Source organism: Cygnus atratus, chromosome Z (assembly GCF_013377495.2).
Source record: "Cygnus atratus isolate AKBS03 ecotype Queensland, Australia chromosome Z, CAtr_DNAZoo_HiC_assembly, whole genome shotgun sequence".
Lineage (NCBI taxonomy): Eukaryota > Metazoa > Chordata > Aves > Anseriformes > Anatidae > Cygnus > Cygnus atratus.
The window spans coordinates 22,097,106-22,118,078 of record NC_066396.1 but is presented as its reverse complement, the minus strand read 5'-3'; the positions used below and the strand labels follow the sequence as shown (position 1 = coordinate 22,118,078).

The following is a 20,973-nucleotide window of genomic DNA, read 5'->3' as shown; positions in this document are numbered from 1 at the left end:
AGATGCATAAGCACATGCTTAATGTTAAGCACACTGTTAAAACCTCTGATTTCATTCCATTCCATCACATTTGGCAGATGGCACCTTCCATAACACATTTTTCCTTGTTCTCTGCTAGAACAGGGGAGTACACCACCTACTGAAAAAAACACAGGTCTCCCACACAACTCCTGATACCAGAGCAACAATATACATGCTTTTTAAGATCAAACTACAGTGTGCTTTGTAGATCATGCCCTTAGAAATAAGAACTTCCTTGTACCTTCCTGAAAAGTAAGCCCTTTAACTACCTTGTACCATTCTTGGGCACTTGATTCCCACAATAGTTTATAATATCCTCCCTGTAATTTAATAGATGCTCTTTCACTTCCATTTGAAAATATTGTGTAGAGCAGCGAGTACAGAATGACTGCTGAACTCGCTGTAGCTTGGTACTGAAAAACAGCAATCTCTACATGGAATAGCTATAAAGTGCTTTATAATTCTTTTACATGAAAGGTGCAAATAAATACTGTGTCCTCTTACATGGTCTCCTTGGAGACACATAGTACTGATGAGCCCACACTTAAAGAGTATCCTGAAATTGTTACAGTCATTTAATAATGATTCAGTCACAGCTAGGTTGAATTACAACTGGAGAATGCTCCATTTCCATTATTTCACCATTATTTACAGGGCATCACAGTTAGCAGACCTGCTGCTTGCCCTCAGTAATTGTCTTGCTTGATCCATATGCACTCATCTGAATGGATACAAAAGGTACAGTGCTACTCTGGGAATGTGCGCAAAAAAGGTCCCTTTAATGTGCAGTAGTAGGGTTTGTTAGTCGATTTCTTCCGATTGCCATTTGCTGAAAAGATGAATTGTCAGCATGTGGTGCAGTATCATTTCTCTTTTTGGTTGATAGGCTCAAAATTTCAGGCACTAAATACATCACATCCCCACAGCAGAAAGCTGACAGTTCCATCAATTGTCAAAACTTTCTAGAATTTGGATTATGCCGGTGAAATTGCTCCAGTAAATATCTATATAATACATGGTGCAGCACTGCAGTGCTTATCCCCAACAGATCTGACTATAAAAGGCAATTTTTTTTTTTATATATATATACAATGAATTGAAGCACCAATGAGTGAGAAGACTTTCTTATGGTTACAATGTGTGTCAATATAGAGTCAACCCCCAAAATGACTCTATGGATCATATTCTCTTATAGTACACAGAGCTCTTCTAGGAACAAAAAGTACTGAATAATTCTACGGAGTAATTATTTTATACATTAGCAGTAAAATGCTGTTCCCACCAAAATCAAGGCAAAGCTCCCACTGAATGAAGAATGATCTGGATTTCACATTATTTCTAGAACCAAACTTGACTACTTTGTCACACGCAGCAGAAGTATCAAATAGCCTCACAGCATGCTTGATGCAGTCTATTACAGTTCTGAATAATAAAAATGCAACATCAAACAAACATTTTGCCTTCTTCAGTTTTTTTTTTCTATTCATATTATTGTATTCACAATTGTTGTTTTCCTTAAGTGTGATTTTTACAGACTAGAAAGGGAAAAAGAAATAACAAAGAAAACAGAACACAATAAATCCTATTACCCAGTTGACTGAATAAATGTAGATTATCACCATGTCCATATCAAACCGCCATCCACGGCTATCATCTTCAAAGTCCATGTAGTCCATCCTGTGAGCAGCATGTGGGAAATGCCTCGTTACAGTATCTGAGCGTCTTCGAAAACCTGCTGAAAAATACACCATGAGATAAACATCATCATAAAAGCGACTAGATTCAGTAGGACAAAAATACTCCTGACTGGGAGTATTTGCAACTCCTTCTCCCAATTATTTACAAATCAAATGGAAGCAGGAAATCTCACACCTCACTGCTAGGTTTTCTCACTTTGCTGGACAAGATGCTCCCCGTGGACTTGACTTTGAAAGATTTAAAAGCCAACTCCTGTCTTCCATGTCTGACAAATAATATGTTTGTCTGGATTTGGTGCTCCCTACTATTGTAAGGTAGCTCTATAGGCTTATCTCATCCAGATCTACGAACACCTCTCTTTTGGTGCCTTCTTTCACTGGATATGATTCAGTGATCTAGAAGTGAAAGGCTCCAAACACTGTAATTCAACTTGAGTAATTTATCTCTGGATTCCTTAAGTCTACTTCTGAGAATTCTTCAGGAATCTAGCCACATCCACATATGTACCCACACAGTTCAACAATGCAAATATATTTGAATTCCAATTTCTAGTATTTGAATTTATTTTCAAAACACTCTTCAAAGAAATCCTGCTTGCTTTAATACTATGTCTCTCTAAGATGCATACAAGAAACTGAGTTTTTACATTTCTGTTTGTGCCCATAGTAAAAGTATAGACGCAGATACAAACGCAGCTTTTCAAGTACAATTAAAATCCCCGTGTGAAAACACAAAACTCAATATACTTAATAAATCTAGACACACACTTCTAATTTTAAACTTTTCTGTTGTGAGACCAACCTATGCTAAGGAATCCACATAAAGATCAGCATCCAGCATGCCACTAGGAAACCAAATTCCTAATAATAAAATTTTAAGTAAATAACTCATTTGATTTCATGTTTTTGAGTTAGATTAAACTGCTAAGTCATGTATAACTTTCTTTGTAACCCACACTATTTTTGTAAGCAATTATGATAACTGTACTGGCAGAACTAAAGTAGAGAGGACATCCACAATGAAAAAATACAGGGACTGGTATACCACACCAGACCAGTGGTATGCTCCATCCAGCTTCTCTTTGTAACAAGTAACAAATGACACAGAAAGGTGTAAACAAACCTCTGTTCAACAGTTACACAACAATCTGATCTAATCTGAAAAAATCTAATTTGAAGAAAGTTGATTTTTATCCCCAAAACAAAAGGCTTGCTGTGTGCTCAAACAGGATTTCTGTGTAGTTACCCTTGGTTTTTAAAAAGGTTTTAAAAAGGTTACTTGTACCACACTTTCAAATATGCAAAGATGCAATCATAGTTTGAATTCTGTAAAGCTCTTAATGTCAAAGCTCTGAAGAATCAAGGGCTGGATGAGCAGAAAATGCTAGTTGAACATAAAATGTATTTCATCATTTAATGCTTTTTTCCTAATATCTTTGAACTTTTTTGAACTTTACTAGAAATATATTAAAAAGAAAAAAAAAAAAAAAAGGCAAGTCATGGTGGCCCATCCATTTTGCAGGTTTCATTACTTTGTCTACAATGTCAATCACTGCAACTTTTCTCCAAAGAAGGACTTTTCCATGTTTGATCATCTTTGCTGCATGTCTCCATGAAAACCCTCAATTTCTCTCTGTCACTTTGGAGACGTGTTATGAAATCTAAGCAGCTGAGTTAGAGACCTCCCAGTATTTCACAGCCTCCGTGATACTCCAAGAACATCTTCATTGCAGGGCCCTGTCAAATGGTCATTTCTTTCCATTCCTCCTGACTTCCCTATGTAGTAAGAGAAATACTATTTAAATGTATTACGTGCATACCCCAAGATAAGCTGCTCATGAGTTTAAAGAAGCCTTTAACCATCTGTGTGAGACATCAGCCTGTGGCACAGAAAAGAGTGTGGGATGTGAGTTGTGAAGGCTGAAGAACTGGCCCACCTGTGAAGGACAAGGAGGCAAGGCAGCTCCTGCTTGACTTGTTCTGTTTTCAGGTTGCTCTCAATCATTATGACAGGTCTTTGTTAAGCTGCCCAAACTCTTCTCCTCTAAACAGATGTTGGTTAGTGAACAACAGGGTATCTGCCAATAGAGCTGGCCCTGCCCAATCAAAGCTCTTACTGATCACCTTGTAGAGGGGAATAAATTCCCTGTCGTGCACATCAAGAACATGCTGGGGAAGACCACTTGGGTTATTCCTGCCTTGGGCAAAGGCAACACCATCTGTGGGATTGCTTTTGCTCAAGGACCTTGGTGCACTTGGTGGGTAATGTGGAAGGATGGGGAACTCCAATGTATAATACCTCATGGGGATTTGACATTGGGTGAGAATAGCCAATGATTTGAATTCTGTGATTCTGTGATTCTGTAATATTAATTGCTACATAATGCTCTATGTCATCACTACTATGGTTGGCATACGTCACATCAATGGTATTACTGTAGGAGTCACCCAGATTAGTGAAAAATGAATGTTGATGGAACCAAGCAAAGTGCAGTGGCGCTAGGACTGCTTAAGTGCAGCGGCAATGAAACCAGAGCTGGCCTCAGCATGCAACAATCCATCACCAAACACCACCCCTCCTGCCCTGGAGGACTGTTATGACAGACAGATCCCAAAGTCATGAACTAAGTGTACTCAGCAGACATTTTAGAGGGATAGCCCATATTCCCAGACTAAGGGAATGATATCTGTGTGTATATATCAAAGGACAGGAGGGTGGTGGTGATTAATTGGGATGTATTACAAAACATGAGACCTGGGCATGAGGGCATTACATAGATGGTATGGAATAAGGGGTGGGTATTGTCCTGGGTTCAGATGGAATTGAGTTAATTTTCTTCCTAGTGGCTGGTATGGTGCTGTTCTGGATTTAGGATGAGAATAATGCTGATACACTGATGCTCCAGTGGTTGCAAAGCAGTGCTGAAAAGTTAAGGACTTTTCTGTTTCTCATACTGCCTTGCCAGGGAGGAGGCTGGGGGTGCACAAGGAGCTGGCCAAAGGGATGTCCTATACCATGTGGCATCATGATGAAGAATAAAACTGGGGCTGTTGGCTGGGGGGAGTAAGTGGATGGCTGTGTGGTACTTAGTTGTCTACTAGGTTAAACCAGAACAATGTCATAAAATTCCTTGTTTTTTAACGTTATGATATAGATTATGTTAATTTCAAATTATGTTAATTTGAAATAATATCTTTGATTAATTAAAAATAATATTAGCAATTCAGTAATTGAATTCTGAAAAATGTGAGTCTTCTTTAATTATCTGTCAAGATGTAATTCACTTGAAAAATACTCATTAAAAAAACTGTCTTGATTTCAGTTTTCCTTAACTTCTTTTCTAACACTCGTTGAACATTATTGTAAAATACAAATGTGGATTTATGTTGTTCTATTTTATTAAAATTTAATTTGCAAATGACATTAGATTTTAACACTAGTGCTGTATCATTCGCTTTCCCTTTTACACACCAATTTTAGTGTATACTATCCTCTCTGGAGGGTCTTAGTCAAGACTGCTACCCGTGATTTCTTTTTATTTATTTTTATACTTACTGTAAAGATAACACAAAATACTGGAGACCGTTTTTGGATCAACAGTTTGGGAACATCTCCTAATCAGGGGAATTATGTAAACATGTAGCTGCATTAGTTTTGACGAGATATTCCTCACCTTCTAGAGGATTTAAACAAACAATATCCTTGATTTGTATGTCTGTGCAATTCACCTTAAGCAAACATGCACTGAGTTTATCATGGATTAGACTTTGTAATGTAATTATTCTACATTCAAGAACAGCAGTTTCAGTATAGGAAACTAACTATTCTCTAATTGCTCTTGCTATAGAAAGCCACAGAAAAACTGCTGGTGCTCTATTAAAGATATGTATACAGTCAGTAGCTGCTTAGTGTACAAGATGTGTAATCTCTGTGGTTTCCATAAATGTGAGTAAAGCTATTGAATGTTGACAGCTGGTTATATGGATAGATTTTAAATCTATTTACCATCTATTAATTGATTAAAATTCAGGTGAAAATGTAAATAGTACAACTCTTCTGTAAACTGAATTCTTGAACTTAACAGAGGCTAACAAAGGACAAGACCTTTCTTTATCCTGAATTATATTACAAAAAAATCTTAGCTACAGTACTGAAGCAGGTCAAATTTAGAAACCCTATATGATCATGCACAAAGTTTACTGCAGACATGATGATCCATACTGTGACTACTGTCTTCAGTAAGTTGTGACATGAAAATTACCTTCAGATGTCTCTCTCTCCAGCTAGAGTTGAAATATGCTGTCTCTGCATCTCATTCTAGCCATCTGCAGATAAAAACTGAGAGCTGTAAAGTTCCTTATAAACTGTAAAGCAACATGTAGTATGGGGTTGAATAAGGAAGCAGAAGAGCTGATAGAGATCCAAAACACTCCTAACATATTTTCTTCTTTTTTAAAAAGCAAACTCTACCCTATTTGGCAATTACATTCCCTAAATCATTTCTACATAGGCATATATTTATTAAAACATACACCTTCCTTAATTTTTTGTGCATGCCTGTGTTGCTATATCCTGAACAAGAATGTCCAGTCAAATCACATGCATATGCATGCACAGTGTCCACAGAGTTTGACAGACTGCTAGTGGAAACCTGTTGCTGGATAACAAAAGCAACAGTGTGCACATCACACTTTTATAATGAAAGTGTGCATATCAAAAAGGATTTTCACCAGAGCATGAACAGGCACATCTGTTGCATGTGTCACTGATGAAGTTTTTGCAGAATCTTGTTGAGGTACTAGCTCAAAATAAGGCTGCAAACAGTTTAAAATATCCTCCTGGTTTTATAAGCTGGCAGAACTCAATTTGCTATGACTGAAGAAGGTAAGATGTGAGAAGGAAAAAATTTACTTTAAAAGTGTGCATTTATAACCTGCAAGTTACATTAACCTTTTATCTTGTAAGTGCTCATGTAAGATTAAATTACCTGAGAACAAATGTATCAAATACCAAAGTCATTTTAACCCAGTCTCCTACTTCTAATATGACCAGCAGCAAACAGACAGATCTTCTGATAGGCTAAGAAAGAAGGCAAGAATGGATTGACACCTTCCCCTGTGCATCCTTGCAGAAACCAGCAGCTTAGGGCCCCAGTACTTCAGAAGTTGTGCTCAGAACAATGCATTAAAATATCATTGACAGGACTTTCTTTCCTGAAATGCCTGAAAGCATATGAGTACTTTTCAACCAGATCTCGCATTGACCCCACTTACTGCACTTTTTGTCCCTTAGCAGAGTAATCTCAGAGCAAATAAATTGATTTCACTTTGGGTGAAACTCAACCAGAAGATGAGCTCCAGGAGCTCTGATATGCACTGGTAATGTGCTCCAACCACTAATGGGCATTCATTCCATGGGATCAGAAGTAAGCAATTCCTCTCTTCCCTAAAATGCAAATGTAGATGTATGGTCCTCAGTGACAACGGTTTTGCCCTATCTATTATGGCTGATTTAATTGCAAATGTAAGAACACTTCTGAGACAGTGAACAATCTCTCCTAAAACATCTTTATGCCATTCATAATTTTAGAGACCTCTTGAACATTTCCTGTAATATCTTTTCCAAATGAAAAAGTTGAAGACTTCCTCTGCATGGAAAAAGCTTTCAAAATTCAGTGCATTCTTTCTGTATTATGCCTCACTCTGCATTATCCTTCAAGATAATGGAATTCAAAATTATATCCAAAATTAGAGATGTGGGATCACCACAAATCTAGGTAACAGCACACTGTTTTCCATTTTGTTATGAATGTAATAATTCCTATTTGCTTTCTGACTATGGCTATGCATTGAATGTTTTCAGAAAACTAACCACAACATTAACCAGATCTCTCAAAAGGCAATACTTTATTTACAGCTCAAGAGACTGCATAGCCTCTGCAGGCAGCTGCTCCACCACTCAAATGTCCTCCTAGTGAAAACATTTGTCTTAATTGCAGTCTGAACCTCTCATGTCCTCATCCTTCTGTCAGGCACCACTCTGAAGAAGTGGCTCTGTCCTCATGGTGGCCTTCTTAAAGGTATGGCAGTGTTGCCTTGGCATACCCCTGAAAGCCCTCCCTTTTCCAAACTAAACAACCCCAGTTCCCGCAGCCTCTCCTTGCAGGCCAGTTTGCTCCAGCCCCCTGAACAACTTGGTGTCCCTCTGCTAAGCCTGCTCTAATTTATTAACTTCCTTCCAAGGAAGGTTTCGTGCCCAACTGGGGGCACCAAAAATGCAGTATTGTAGGTGTGGCCTGCTGAATAGCGGGGGATAACAACTTCCCTCATCTATTGGCTATGCTCCTGTTTATACAGCTCAGGGTACTGTTGGGGTTCTTTGCTGCCAGCGCACACTGCCAGCTGGTGCTCAGCTTGCTCTCCGACAGGACGACCAGGCCCTTTCCAGAGCACAGCTCCTCAGTGAGTACCCAGCCTGTCTCATTGCCAGGGGCTTCTCCCTCGCAGGTGAAGGACAATGCATTTGTTGTTGAATTTCGCAAGGTTCCTTTCAGCCCATTCCTTCAGCCCATCTAAGTCTCTCTGAATGGCAGCCCTGCCTTTGAATCTGTCAAATGGTCCGTCAATTTACTGTCATCTGCAGACCTGAAGACAGGGCATTCTGCTGCCTCTTCCAAGTCACTGATAGAGAAAACTCTTAGATGTCAAGTTCCTATTTACTTCATCGGTGAACTACACAATTTTGTATCACAAGTAAACTTTATCAATTCACTCTGTATTCATTTTCAAAATCACCGATGAATGTCCTGAACAAACTGCTGTGGGATTCCAATAATCCAGTGCAGTTTGATATATTCTTCTATAGCATATTTTTCATCTTCTGTCTTGGTCTGTTTTACTTTCTGTGTGCTCTGCCTGAAAGAGGACTTTATTTCATGAAGCATCTGCTTCTGCTTCACCGTTTCCCACATGAAATTTCTCAGTGTTAGCCCTGTACTTTTTTTTTTTTTTTTAAGGATACAGTATTTTTATCTGCTTTCACAGATGAGGTATCATCCCAAACTTCTTACATTCGTACCAGCCTTCTCCCATATGCATGTGATGCAGTTTCATATTCTGGTTATAGCTAGTATAATAGCTAAATTGTAAGAATAAATTTAAAGAATTGTACTACTTAAAATTAGCGATGAGTTCTGTATTTCCAGTAAAGAAAAGAGCATGTATTGCTAGAGAGGTTTATGAGAAGATGGCAGTCATCCTGTGTAAATGCCCACAAGTGTGTCCCACTGACTCCCAATCTCATCTCTCAGGCTCTAAGTCAGTCAACCTCAACACAACATTTAGTTCCTTCTCCAAACCAAGGCCACTCACCACAATCATCATACTTCTCAGATCCAGAGTTTTAGGTTTTCCTGCATGAAAAGCTTGAACTTCCATACCTTCCTGCCTGAGATATTTCAGCTCTGCACACCTGTTGTCTCAGAGGTCAAAATATCATTCTTTTCTACAGAAAGCCCTTGAATTCCAAACTCCTTGTGCCCCAGGATGCACACTGGAACTTTTGATTTCCTACACTAAAATTTCTACCATCCTGCTTCAAGGCTTTTTTCACTGCTAAGTCAAATCATCTTCCCCAAACTCAACCCAATCTTACTCCTACCTTCCTCTCACTTTTCCTTTGCTCTCTTTTAATACTTCACTGCTCTTGCCCTTCTTTTCACCTGTGGGCTCTCACTGGCTGCCGCACCTTATGCCTATGTGTGACTGAAATTTTATGATGGCCTAAACATCCTGAATCAATCCTGTTCCATCCTGAAAAAACAAGTCCTGCTTTCTGCTTGCATCTGGGCTTTAAAAAACCTGGAAATAAGCTATACTTAAGCTGGACATAATCCTTATCTGAAACCATTTTTATATTCACTATGATGTCTGTCTTACTGGCTGTAGGGCTTTTATAGAGCTTTTGGTTTAAATGCTGAAATCTGTGACAGTCCTAGACAGATAAATTGTGTGTAAGCAGTTATATGCACATCCATAAAAGCTGATTTATTGAACCCACTTTGCATGTGATGCACAGTTCTTCCGTACACAAACAAATCAGCAGCATACAGGCAATTTAGCAGGCAGTATACAGTAACTACTTTTCAAGATGTCCAAAATCTTGTCTGCCAAGGGTATGGAAAAGAACCAATTACTGTGAAAGTCTGAAAAAGCTGTGGACTTTCACAAGGGACATAAGATTTCATTGTATAGTGAACACTCCTTTTTATAAGTCTGAGTGGTTAGGAACCACCGTTATCTCTCCACTGTTGTAACTAGATTTTTTTTTTTCTTGTGACTTTCATAAGTCATTTAGTATAAGAAAAAGAACACCATGTACAGACAAAATTGTGCAGAAATCCCAAAATGATCTGTTGGAGCAAGAAGTTTATATAAACTGTTGTCCTACAGAATCAATCTCCCGTCAAATAGTGTTCTTGCTGATTAGTTACTAGTGTAACTACTGACACTGCTATCTAAGAATCCTTTGTACTCTCTTAAAACTTTATAAATCCTACATGGATCTGGAAAAAGAATATACACAAATGAACCAGACATTACTTAGCACTTAGAAGAAAAAATAAACAAAATAATTTATAGAAGTTCTTGTAGCATTACATTTCTTATGAGTATTTCATGCTGCTACACCTCTCAAATTTTTTCTTCAAAATTCAAAATATGATAATTTATTCTTTTTTTTTTTAAGCTATTCTCTGACTTTTTATACAGATATATGTAATCTAGATAAATTAGGCTCTAGATAAACCTAGGCTCTAAGCTTGTATACTGCATATTAATTCTCAGAAGCCCTGCTTGAATTCAGCATTTCTTTGGACCATTTATTGTTAATCACTGAAGGTAGCACCTCTCAGGCCTTTTGGACAGAAAGGAAGAAATATCTCATTTAGAGTATTTTTCTGGTTTGAAATACTGTAAGTTTCATTCAATCAAAAATTACAAATATTTACACATCACAGAGAGATCTTACTCTGGATAGGAGTAGGAGAGGATATATATATATATATATATTTCCATTAAAATAAGGCTTATTGGAATTTGGTGGATATTATTTACAATTTAGGTTTTTTGCATAGCTACTCTTCATACCATTAATTTGAGTTGAAATATATAAATATAGTGCCTGTGTCATAAATTAACACAAATATTCTGAACCAAATTAAAAATCATGATGACAGTTACCTCTTACTATTTTATAGATAAAGAATTCAGCTCTTACCAATTAAAACACAAACCATAAAGCTAGCTGGTATATCTAATCAAATAATCAAATTATTGGAAAGTAAAACAAGAAAAAGCTCTAAAAACTAATAAGAAAATCCATAAAGCCACATTAAATGAAAGCAAACACATTTTCACATTGAGTATTATGGATAACTAAGATTTTTGTTAATTTTTTAATTTATTCTATTTACCAAATTTATGTAAAATATTCAACAACTACTGTGCCCAGTCACCTTCCTAAAAGCAAAGCTAGAATAACTTGCATTGTCTATCTTGGGGTGTTTATTTCCCTGGAAGTAAATGAATCAAGAAGCAAGAAGATTGTGGGAGGGCAGAATGATCTTTGAAAACATAGTCTGTCTCTGTCCAGACATCTGTGATTGTTCAGTAATTACCAATACTCACAAATACAAGCTAATTGGCTAGTCTAAGTGCTGGGATGCATACTAAAACAGTGGCAATTGATCTCACACTTCACAATGTAAAAGTCATTTGACTGTGTGAGTTGTGAAGAAATTTTGATAGCCAGTCTGCAAGCAGATTTTTTTTAAGTCAATAAATTCTTTATTTACTTGCTTTTTTTCCTTCCCCTAAACCATAACAGACTAAGTATCAAACAGGTAGGATATCATACATACAACAGCTTTTTAAAATGATTTACAGCAAAACCCACCCTCCTACTTTAAAAACACTTTATTTCAAAATTCAATTAAGGGCAATGCAATAAAAGTAATATGCAGTAATTGAAATGTATGTCCTTGTTTTTCAAGGTGCAACCGAGCTCTGTAAAATGAATCATTGGCTTCTTTAACTTCCTTTCCCTTCACCATCCTGGTACTTCTGACTGCAATCCATGCAGTCTTTGTAACCAATACCAAGAAATGAGGGTGTACGCTGTCTCTGTGAGATGATGTTATGGATCTAAATACACAGTTTACATATATTCTGGACCCAAACCAACATCTTCCTTTAATTTTAAAGGGCACATTTTCAAAGTAAGCTTAGATGTGTAGTTTTAACATACATATGATAGTCACCGTAATTTTTATATATTTGCCCTTAAGATGGGTATTCTTAATCCTTTTTTTTTTTTTTTTTTTTTTTTTTCATTTTCATGTAGACAAACTGTATCTTAACAGTGAGTTTAACTTGTGGACAACCTCTCTTCTTGCCATGACAGTGCAGACAACCCAAAACAGGGAATGTCAAACAGCAATTTGTAACATTTAATTTTCTGAGCATACGTATCAATAAACAACATGAGAAATTTATTTTAAAAAATTCAGAATATTCTGACTCAATAGAAATTTTCTTATAAATACCCTTGTATCTGTTGTTCATTTCTCTTCCCCTGTCTCTTCACAGTCTCAAACGCTGTTCATTGTTGGCACTTTTTTGCATTGCTCCTACTTTCTTATCACTGAACAGCTCCAAAAATCATATTGCAAGGTTTTTTTTTTTTTTTTTTGGCCACTTTTGTCATCTCCCCAACTGATAAAATACTATATTTCAGATATAATCAACTCTTGCTAAATTATTATAAGGCTCTTCAACCTTTTACATCATGTTGCTGTAATGATATCACCTTCTGCTAGTTTCACCCCTCCTTCCTCATTAGGTATAATACTAAAGATCATTTAATATAAACTTTGAAAAATTTTGTTATATACCGCTGTCCACAGGCTTTTCAGTGCTTAAGGCTTCAATGTTTTAAGCCAATTTTATTGGAAGACAATGAGGTAACAGTAATGCAAATACTTTCTTATAACAAGGTAATGAATTGGCTCTACTTGTCTAAAGACAGGGTTGATCTGACAGCAAAGGCCAGAGGCAACATAGAGTGTAGGCATTCTGGAGCCTCACCAAACCCTGCTTTAAGACAAAGCGTATATTTATGCAAAGCCTTTAGTTTATGTTCACAAATCTAGCTGTCTGGCAGCATGCCTCCCATAATTCCTTCAGACAAACTGGTGAATGACCTATCTTGGAGCCATGCCATTGTCTTCAAGCAGATTTATATTCAGTTTTATAACCAATGTCAATTCAGAAGATTCGTAATTCTCATTTGAGCAAACAAAAGCAATACTAATTTTTACAGAGAAGGAAAAATACACAACACGAGACCATATCTTGAGAAAGCTGGCGTAGTTTTCTGGAACTGAAAGTTTTCTGATACTGGCATTACTTAACCACTTTTTAGAAAGCTGGCCAAGGTTTTAAAGAACTAGCTGTCTGAAAAGCCACCATATTTATTCACTGGAAGATTAAAAATAAATTTTCACAAAGAGAAGTTACCTAAAAGATTATCAAGAAAGAAACTATTTAAATTTAAAACAGATAAACTCTTTATGAACTGTTGAAAAATTCTTCCTTTAATCCTTCACTAAATGTGCAATGGTAGTTATCTCTGACTTTTTCTGATGCCATTTCAAATACCTATCCTCATCTACTCAAGAAAAAGTATCTATCATCCTTATCTACTCTATCATCCTTATCCATTCTACATCCTTATCTACCCAGACTCACCAAAAGTCTCTGAGATATCCCGACTTTACTGTGCTGTTTGATCATCTCTTGCTCCTTGGAGAAGCTCCTTATCCCAGCTCTGATCTAATCTAAATATTATCACTTTTTTTTTTCTTATTATTCTCACTCCGCCTTGATTATTTTTGTGTTTCCTCTTTTGTACCTTCAACAAATTCAAATCTCAACTTTTGTTTTCACTTGTAGGGATCTACAAAACTCTGCCTATCCAAAAATATTTTGTTTCACTTCATATAGTTATGCTATGCACATACCAAATTCCTCCAGAAATCTTAACAGCTTTCTGTTTCTTTCAATAAGTGCTCTAGGATCAATCTGAACTCATATTCATGTCTAAATTTTGGAACAGAGTGGAACTGTCTGTTCCACTGTTAGAGAGGCATGAAAAAGAAATCAAGGGCATGTTAGGTAGCAGAAAAAGGTACATGTTCATACTCGTTTGTTCTCTGATAACTGAATGGAACAGGTTGCCCTGAGAAGCCGTGGATGCCCCATCCCTGGAAGTGTTCAAATTCAGGCTGGATGGGGCTTTGAGCAACCTGGTCTAGTGTGAGTTGTCCCTGCCCATGGCATGGATTTGGACTACATGATCCTTCAGGGTCCCTTCCAACCCAAAACATTTTGTGAAGCCATTCTCTACAACCTTTTGTCAGCCACAAATTCTTTATTCTTAAAGTAAATGGGATTTCTGTGTGGTATCAAATCAAAGCTCTGAACAGTGAGCAAACATAACTTTCAAGATGTGTTTACACCGGCAGATCTTCGACTCTTTAGGAGCTATGTCATTACAAACTGCTCTACTATGCAGTACATTTTAGTGCTAACTGAACTAGGGGAGTATAGTGGGGAAGCATGTTTGACATAACCACTACTAAACATAATTAGTTCACAGCTAATTATGAAGAAAATTAATTTTACTGGTCATTGTTCAGTCGTAACTATTTTTTATCATTCTACTAGGCAAAGCTGGCCAGGATCATTCTCCACTTCCAGTAAAATGCACATAAAGATACTTGCTAATTCCTGTTGGTGATGAAGACAGAAGGCATCTTTGCTTGCACTTGTTCACAGAGGCCAGTCGTAAACTGAACTGGTCTCAGCGGACTCCTATGCAAGGCATGAAAAGTAAGCCCATGAAATATATTATGCTCTAAACAGGCTCTGTGATGAAAGAGTACCGCTGCAAAAAACTAGTAGTTCCAAGTTTGGCTAGGGTGGTTTAACCAGGATTATGTACTGTTCTCAATTGTCTTTAAAGGACAAATATTAAATATTTATGTAAACTTATTTGATAAATACATGAAATCATTTTATGATGCCTAAATTAAAATTGTAACTGAAGATCCCATTTTCAGCAAATTATAAGATATCTCATAAGATTAGGTGTACTGGAATAGACTGAAGGTCTATCCTCCTATTATTTTTTCTCTGACTAGGTTAAACAATGAGGAATTGATGAATGGTGATGAAAGAGTATTAGAACAGGGCAAGCATATTGCTGTACTTTCCTGGTATATTCTCTCAGCATCCATAGACCTGTGGTTCAATGATATCTGTGGGCAAATGTGGTATCTTTGAGTTTACTTGACTTTACTGTATTTTTCTTCCAAGAATCTGATGTTAATTAAACATACTCTGTAAGTTTACACACTTTTTATGTGCCAACCTGGAACAGTAAGTTCCAGTGTCTGATTACAAGTCTATAACATTATAAGTCTAAAGATTTCCTTGACTTTGAATATGACACATGATAATTTTATTTAATGTTCCCTAGTTCTTTTATTATGAGACAGTGAATAGTAGCAGCCCATTCACTTCTGCCATCTCTCATGATTTTAATTAACTCTATTGCCTTCCCTCTTAGTCATCTCTCGTTCTGACTGAAGAACCCTAGTCTATTTACATACCTTCTGACTTCTTTATTTCTCTTCTCTCTACCTTTCCATTTTATTACTTTCTTTTGTGATGAAAGGAAAAGAACGCAAACATTGCTGAAGATAACTCAGTATCATGACACCCTTATGCAACTGCTTGCAGTTGGCTTTCATTTATTATCCTGAGTATTTTAATACTGTAAGCAAATTTGAACACCTCCATTTCTAGTTGCAAATAAGCTGGATAGTGCAAACTGTATGACAGCTGTTCTAGGATCAGACTGTGAATGTTCCTCCAGAGAGAAAACTGAATAATTTATTTCTATCCTTTATTGGTTATCCTTTAACCATCTACTGATGGCTGAGAGAACTTTCCCTCTTACTCTAAACACAGTTATGTTTTTTTTTTCAAACATCTTCAGAAAAAATCTTCCTCATTGTTTGACCTATGTCAGAGAAACAACAATAGAAGGATAGAACTTTGGTCTATTCCAGTACACCTGTTCTTATGAGATATCTTATAATTTGCTGACAATGGGATCTTCAGTTACAATTTTAATTTAGGTATCATAAAATGATTTTATGTATTTATCAAATAAATTTACATAAAGTCTTTTGGAAGTTAAGATCTGCAAGGTGAAAATCATGATGCCTCTAACTTCATATGAGTTCAGCTGGGTACCTCCAGTGCAGCTGTGGGACCACAACTGGATAAGAGGTCTAACTTCTTAGCTTGTCTTACAGGTGAGTAGAAATACTTGGTTTCCTGTGCAAAGTAACGATGCCACTCTAACACCCATTCAGAGACATGCCAAGAAATATACGAGGAAAGACTAAGGTATGGGATTGTGTTACAGCCATTCTATTACAGTCCTTGGTGTATAATTATACCTATTGATATTTCTGGCACAGCAGTCTTTCGATACCCTGGTTATAGGTAAACAAGTAACTCTGATGACACGTATAGATGACTTAGAGTTTGATTCTCTTTAATGCACTAAGACACCCTCAACCAGCAATGCTTGGATCCTGTGTTTTCTGTCTTGGTGTACTCCATGCATAGCAGAGGCTCAAAGACAACATTTCCCAGTAACGTGTGTCTCCTTAAGACAGAAAATTCACTTGCTGTGAAGACTGTACATTGTAAATTCATCTGGTGAGAAATGCATGTATGCAAATTGGCCTTCTGTGATTCCACAAGCTATACTGAAAAATCTGATGGATCCTGGCTAAAAAAGGCAAGCCTTCTGGTCAGGAAGCATTGCATGGTCCCACAGCTGCAGTCTTGAGTAGTATGACAAAGGAACAAACAACTTCAAGAAATGAGGAAGAAGGAAATTAACAGAAAGAAAACAGTACATTAAGAAAGGACACAGTAGTAGGACTGGGGGAAAAATAGCTTCTACGGTTAAGAGGAACAAAGGATTGTATAAGCTGTGCTATCAGACCAGAATAACTCTACAGAGACTACTGAAGTCTAGAATGTCAGCATGTTGAAAGCCATCAAAATGAGAATGGATGTGTGATCATTGCTTAAAAACAGAATATAATTTCCTGTCCTGTCCTGTCCTCTCCTTTCTGTACTTCAGCAGCAAAGGCAAATAGTTTATGAAAGTCTGAATAGTAATATAAGGATTATTCTAAGACACTTATACTCCAACATTATTATTTCTGGCTAAAATAAATGCTGCACCTTCTATTTTTAATAACATCTCTTTAGTTTCTATTCTCTGTAGATATCACAGAATCAGTAACTTGAAAAACAGTATCAATTTTTTCTTCTTCACTTTAAACAAAGAAATATGATGATTTAAAACCTAGCTGATATAATTTGATGGACATACATTTTTACAGCTGTTTAACATCCTTCCTTTATCATCTAACTGAAATCACAGTAAGAACCTTGAATCAAGAAAGTAGCTTTTAAAGTGTTGTACTCCAGTGCACAGTTTTAAAGAGAGAGATAAAAAAAATCTACCAATAGGTATTATTAAAATATTTCACAATATTTCTATTTTTTGTAAACTACATAGGAAATTGAGTGCCCTTTTCTTTAGAGAATGATTATGTAAGAGGACATGGTAGATGTGACCTGCTGTGGCAATAGGAATTTCCATTGGTATCAGAAGGAGCTGAAGACACTGTTGTGTCTTGCAACCCCTGCTTGATGCAGAAGCCAATAGCTTTTATTATGTTACTGAACAGATGAGACTAGTAAGAGATAGCACAGATTTCACTGTACGCAACACTGGGGGAATATTTTCTAGATTAAGCATTCAAAAAATATTTCTAAATTGGCTTTCCAATTTAATGATTATATTTTAAATAAAAATCTTAGCACAGGAACACTTAGAAGGAATTTCCTATTTCCTTGGCAAAACCTGTATCTTGAAATAGTCATCAAGGGCTGTAACTTCAGTGGTTTTGTAATTTCCATCTCCCATTCTGAACACCATGTGTGTTCATCTTCAGGCTTATCAAAAATATTTTTCTCTAATGAGGCAGCTTGCACCATTTTACAACATTAACATCACTGTCTTGATTATATCCTATTTCTCTGGTTTCACTAATGTATTTCTATCTCAGTTATATGCCAAAGCTTTTGAAATAACCCTTTTAGGCCCCATGCACTAACTGTCTCAGTCTGATTTTGATATTCCTGCTCTTGGCTACAGCAAATTCCCTATGTCGTATTATCATATCCACAATTTAAATGAACTTTCTCGCTGATTTTTTAATTCACACTTCTGGAATCAAATTACTTTTGGAGATTTACTAATTTTAGTTTATAGAGTGAAACTCCGGTTTGGCATTGCCTGCCAAAGGCTGAACTCATGATGTTATTAAACCCTAAGTGTTAGAAAACAAACTCCAGTGAGGCATATTTGCTACCTAACTATCCTATCCAAAATACACCATGTATTTTAAAAACTATTTAAGGAAATTATTATTTTCAGATGTTATTTTTATTGTGCAATTGCATTTTTAATGTTACTAATATTCAAGCAATAAGTAATGTAACATCTTTGTTTCTTTCATAAAAAATAAAAGACATTTTACAGGCAGACTTTAAATTAACTTGTTAACTGTCACATATATTAAGTATCTGAAAGGTAAAAGATGATTGGCTTTCATTCTTGAATAGCATGTCTGTTTTATCATTAATGTATCCTTGACCAAACAGAGCAATGAAAAGCAATGGCAATGTAACATTTATGAAGCAAATGGGCATTCTGCTACTGATTTTAACTGGGGAAAAGAAAAAAAAAAGGATAAACTATTCTGAATTAATTTTCATCAACTTAAAGCAAAGAAGTGCTACTGTGCTGTTGTTTCTTATTTTCTTTATAAAAACTCAGAAGCTCCGGATTTTTTTTTTTTTAAATTAGAAGAAAATATTACATTCCTTGTGGCAATTTTCATAAGAGAGAAGACCCATTTATTGATTAGAAAATCTGTCTTGGAGAATCAGTTTGGAAAGAAATTAAGGAAAAAGATGCTTGATTTTATCCAGCAGTCCTACTATATTCAGAAAGTCTGACAAATCTTCTATATAATCTAAGCTTTTCAACAACCATCTTTCTCTGCTTGCACCCAATCTAATTCTGAGTTCTAATTTTATCAGGTCTCACACCTCTAATGAGTGGTTTGTATGTTCAATATCTACCATTTTTATGTACAGAATGTTAAAAAAATATTCTGGAAATGCTCTTATCATGTGGAAAACTTGAATCATATGAAATCTGAAAATAGCTATCAGATTCTTAGTGACTGCTACACCTGCTGGATATGAACCAGAGAAAAGTGGATACGCATTTCTGATAGGGTCATTTTTTTTTTTTTTTTTTTTACAATGAAAGAATATGTTATAAAGAAGCAGTTATCCTCACATTTGAAAATTATGTATTTTCATCTCTTTCTAAACACTGTAATCATGTTCTTTTCTCTCCAGTCACTCCACTCATGTCACCTACCCTTTCAGCTCTTCTTTCTGTGTAGTATCTTTTGCCTTCAACTCTCATGTCTTACTACGCTGTCACTTTCCTAATGAAGCAAAAATTAACCTAAGTAATTTCTTTTTCCCTACTGTGATAGGGATACTTTTTTCCTCTCAGTGATGTTAGGGTTTCCAGTTAAAATGGCATCTATTATGGTCTCAGCAGGCTGTTGCTCCCAGTATGCTCAGCCTTCTAAGGCTGTAAAGTCCCCAGGAGCCTCCTGAGGCAGGGACCACAAGCGAAGTTAAGAATACCAAATATGGAGCTTTAGATGGTGCCAAGTAAAATTTAGATGCAAGACTAAAAAAGCTATCCAGTGAGAAAGTATTAGACACTTGCTTTTTGAACTAACACAAACCTTCCAGTAGCTTTTATTCAAATAAAAAGTCAGAGGAAAGATGTGGTTGTGACAACTGTATTTAAGAAGGCAAAGATAAAGTTTCAGAAAGCTACGTGATTTGGGTTTCCTATTAACTAGATCTAATTGTGTTCCTGTTCAGTGTGTGGGATTTCTAGGCTCTCATTTGGAGACACCTAATTCCAAGCACTCTAAATTACCACTGTGGAACAAAATGCCTTATATGCAAATAGTACCATATTTAAGCTGTATGACCTCTCCAGATTTTCCTTTTATTTTAAATTATTTTTAGTTTGTAAAAAGCTCAACACAGTAGCTTTTCACAAATATGAAAGACATAATTCTTATGATGTTATGGCACATGTATCAACTACGTCACATATATAAGGGAATACTACAATAAAGCAATAAGTTCAATATGAAAATCCAAACTATTTTAACTGCCATTAGAGAAAGCAATCATTCGCTTTTGTTTTTTTCTGCCAGAAACTTCAATTTCTGAATGATATCAAAGATGATCTGCCAGTCCTCAAACTTCTCAAGTCTGATAATTTTTGATAGCTAGGAGTATTTATTATTTTCAGCATCAAATCACCACCATGTGGGACACAGTTTTATAACTGAAAGATGTATCAAATTTGACCCACGGAAAGGCCTGAGTAGACTCATAAAAGGAATATAAAAAAATGTCCTGTTTTATTTTTTTTTTCCATGTACTTGTAGAAACAATCTATATTGTTTTTATAAACAGGAAAAATACATGTTATCAAGATGCAGGACTACAGAAAACTCCTATGTAAGTAAACATAAGAGGGGGCTTAGTGAAAAAAGGCCATTAGATTGAAAACAGTGAAACTTGAGTAAACAGTGAATCCCACATTTCTGTGCTCTAACTTAAATGTGTTTCAGTTAATAATCAATTAATAGCCATAGAAACACTTAAGTCATAAACTATCAAGAAGAGAACTAAGCTTTCTTCCTATAATAAACAGGAAATAAAGGAAAGCTAAAAAAAAACGCCTTTACTGCATTTCATATGTATAAAGCAAGCAATACAGAATAATATATACAATATTTTTCCAACTTTTATATGACTTTATCCATAAAAGGCTGATTCTGATTTTTTTTGGGGGGGACAGTCTTTATTGACAAGATTCAGAACTGGGTACTTTTTATCTGGTCATTTTCTTTCTTCAGCT

The 20,973-nt window shown here is 36.1% G+C and overlaps 1 protein-coding gene across 1 annotated transcript in view; it reads right to left on the bottom strand.

Annotated features, from left to right (window-relative positions):
* The window catches only part of RNF180 (ring finger protein 180), a 143,079-nt gene that overhangs the window by 8,632 nt on the left and 113,474 nt on the right, over positions 1-20,973 (bottom strand). Inside the window, exon 8 of the mRNA XM_035553688.2 lies at positions 1,611-1,756. Within this exon, the coding sequence (XP_035409581.2) occupies positions 1,611-1,756 (146 nt within the window). The remainder of the gene's footprint in view (positions 1-1,610; positions 1,757-20,973) is intronic.